At 43.5% G+C, this 1,962-nt stretch overlaps 1 protein-coding gene across 1 annotated transcript; it reads left to right on the top strand.

The window, feature by feature from the left end:
• Positions 1–208: 208 nt before the first annotated feature.
• Positions 209–1,585, top strand: LOC131217351 (uncharacterized). Its single transcript, XM_058212265.1, has 4 exons — positions 209–442; positions 578–655; positions 1,065–1,280; positions 1,376–1,585. The coding sequence occupies exons 1-4, from the start codon at positions 209–211 to the stop codon at positions 1,583–1,585; spliced, it is 738 nt and encodes a 245-aa protein (XP_058068248.1).
• Positions 1,586–1,962: the final 377 nt, after the last annotated feature.

Consider the following 1,962-nt stretch of genomic DNA (forward strand, 5'->3'; position numbering starts at 1 on the left):
GTATCCTCTACCCCATATAGATGAGTTACTGGATCAATTAAAGCATGCTCTAGTTTTTACAAAACTTGATTTGAAATCCGGGTATCACCAAGTGCGAATCCGTGAAGAAGATACATGGAAGATAGCCTTCAAGACTCGTTAGGGGCTGTACAAATGGTTGCTGATGCCATTCGGACTGTGTAACGCACAAGCAACATTTATGCGATTGATGAATGATGCTCTCCGACCCTTCATCGATGATTTTGTCATTGTCTACCTCAATGACATCCTCATTTTCAGCCGCTCTTGGGAAGAACACCTTAGACATGTGCGACAAGTCTTCCAAACATTGGAAGAAAACCAACTGCAGCTAAACCAAAAGAAATGCGAATTTGGGCAATCATCCTTGATATATCTCGGGTTCATTGTGGGCAATGGCGAATTATGGGTGGATCCCGCAAAGGTATGTGTAATTAAGGAATGGCCACGTCCAAAATCGGTAACTGAGGTTCGTAGCTTTATGGGAGCATGGCAATATTTGCGAAAATTTATTTGCAATTTTTCTGTTTTTGCTTCACCACTTCATGCTTTAACCAAGGCCAATCCGCCATTTATTTGGAACAAAGAACATGAAGACACGTTCTTCCTCCTCAAGAGGAAGATCAACAAGGTACCGGTACTCACCTTACCCAGCTTGCAGAAGCCATTTGAGCTTGAGACAAATGCCTCGGGCTATGCGATGGGAGCTGTCCTTATGCAAGAGGGAAAACCAGTGGCGTATCACTCTGAACTTTTCTAAGGGGCAACCAAGAATTACTCTACATATGACAAGTAATTGTTTGCCTTGCATTAAGCGGTGAAGCATTGGAGAGCCTATCTGTTAGGCAAAGAGACTATAGTGCATACTGATCATCGCCCTCTACAATATTTGCAGAGTCAATCTTGACTACAGCAAGCTCGACATATGAAGTGGATGACGTATTTGCAGCAGTTTAATCTTGTGATTAAATACAAGACAGGCACTCAAAACAAGCAGGCCGACATGTTATCTCGCCCACCAGTTGTGCCTAACAATTTTTATGCAGGTTCAGTCGATTCTCCATGAAGAATATAGCAACTGGTATGACAATGACCCAGATTTTCAATCTCATTTAGCAGATGTGAGGAATGGCAGGCCTACCGAATTTGCTCTTCGCAACGGGCTACTATATAAAGGGACACTTCTCTGCATTCCACGAGCAGCAGAAAGGGTGCGGTACATTCGCGAAGCTCACACCTCGAAGATTGCGGGACATTTTGGAGTAACGAAGACAATACAAAACCTGATGCGTTACGTCTTTTGGCCAAGAATGCATATGGATGTGACTCATTTTGTGAAGGGTTGTGTATTGTGCAGTACTTCAAAACCAGCAAATCGAAAGATTGGGCTTTACACTCCGTTGCCAGTATCGTCCAGACCTTAGGAGAGCATTTCAATAGATTTCCTAGGTGGATTGCCGAGTACCCGGAAGGGACATGTTACTTGTTTGTGGTTGTTGACAGGTTTTCAAAGATGGTGGAGCTTATGCCGTGTAAGAAGACGATTACAGGAGAAGAAGCAGCATGACTCTTATTCGAAAATGTGTGGAAGTTATTTGGACTTCCAAACTCAATTATCTTCGATCAAGACAGCCGCTTCTTAAGCAAATTCTGGTGCGTGCTATGGGCAAGGATGGACACAAAGCTGAAGCGGAGCACATCATTCCACCCGCAAACCGATGGTCAGACTGAGGTTGTCAACCAGACTGTCGTACAATTGTTGAGGGGATACAACGCTAGGCATCCTAAAACTTGGGATGAAAGCATTCCATTCTTGCAATTTGCTATTAATCGTATAGTGCATGGCTCCACTAATAAATCCCCATCTGAAGTGTGCTTGGGATTTTTGCTACAAAGTCCTTTCGATATGGAGTTCACCATGGAGCCTACAAATTCGTTTGGAAA

Source organism: Magnolia sinica, chromosome 10 (assembly GCF_029962835.1).
Source record: "Magnolia sinica isolate HGM2019 chromosome 10, MsV1, whole genome shotgun sequence".
NCBI classification, from domain to species: domain Eukaryota; kingdom Viridiplantae; phylum Streptophyta; class Magnoliopsida; order Magnoliales; family Magnoliaceae; genus Magnolia; species Magnolia sinica.

Excerpts from the sequence above, each read along its gene's own strand:
- LOC131217351 (XM_058212265.1), top strand. The coding sequence starts at position 209 with ATGAATGATGCTCTCCGACCCTTCATCGATGATTTTGTCATTGTCTAC. Across the intron at positions 656-1,064 it reads GGAAGATCAACAAGGTACCG|GTTCAGTCGATTCTCCATGA; the intron begins GTACTCACCTTA and ends ATTTTTATGCAG. Across the intron at positions 1,281-1,375 it reads AGATTGCGGGACATTTTGGA|TACTTCAAAACCAGCAAATC; the intron begins GTAACGAAGACA and ends TGTATTGTGCAG.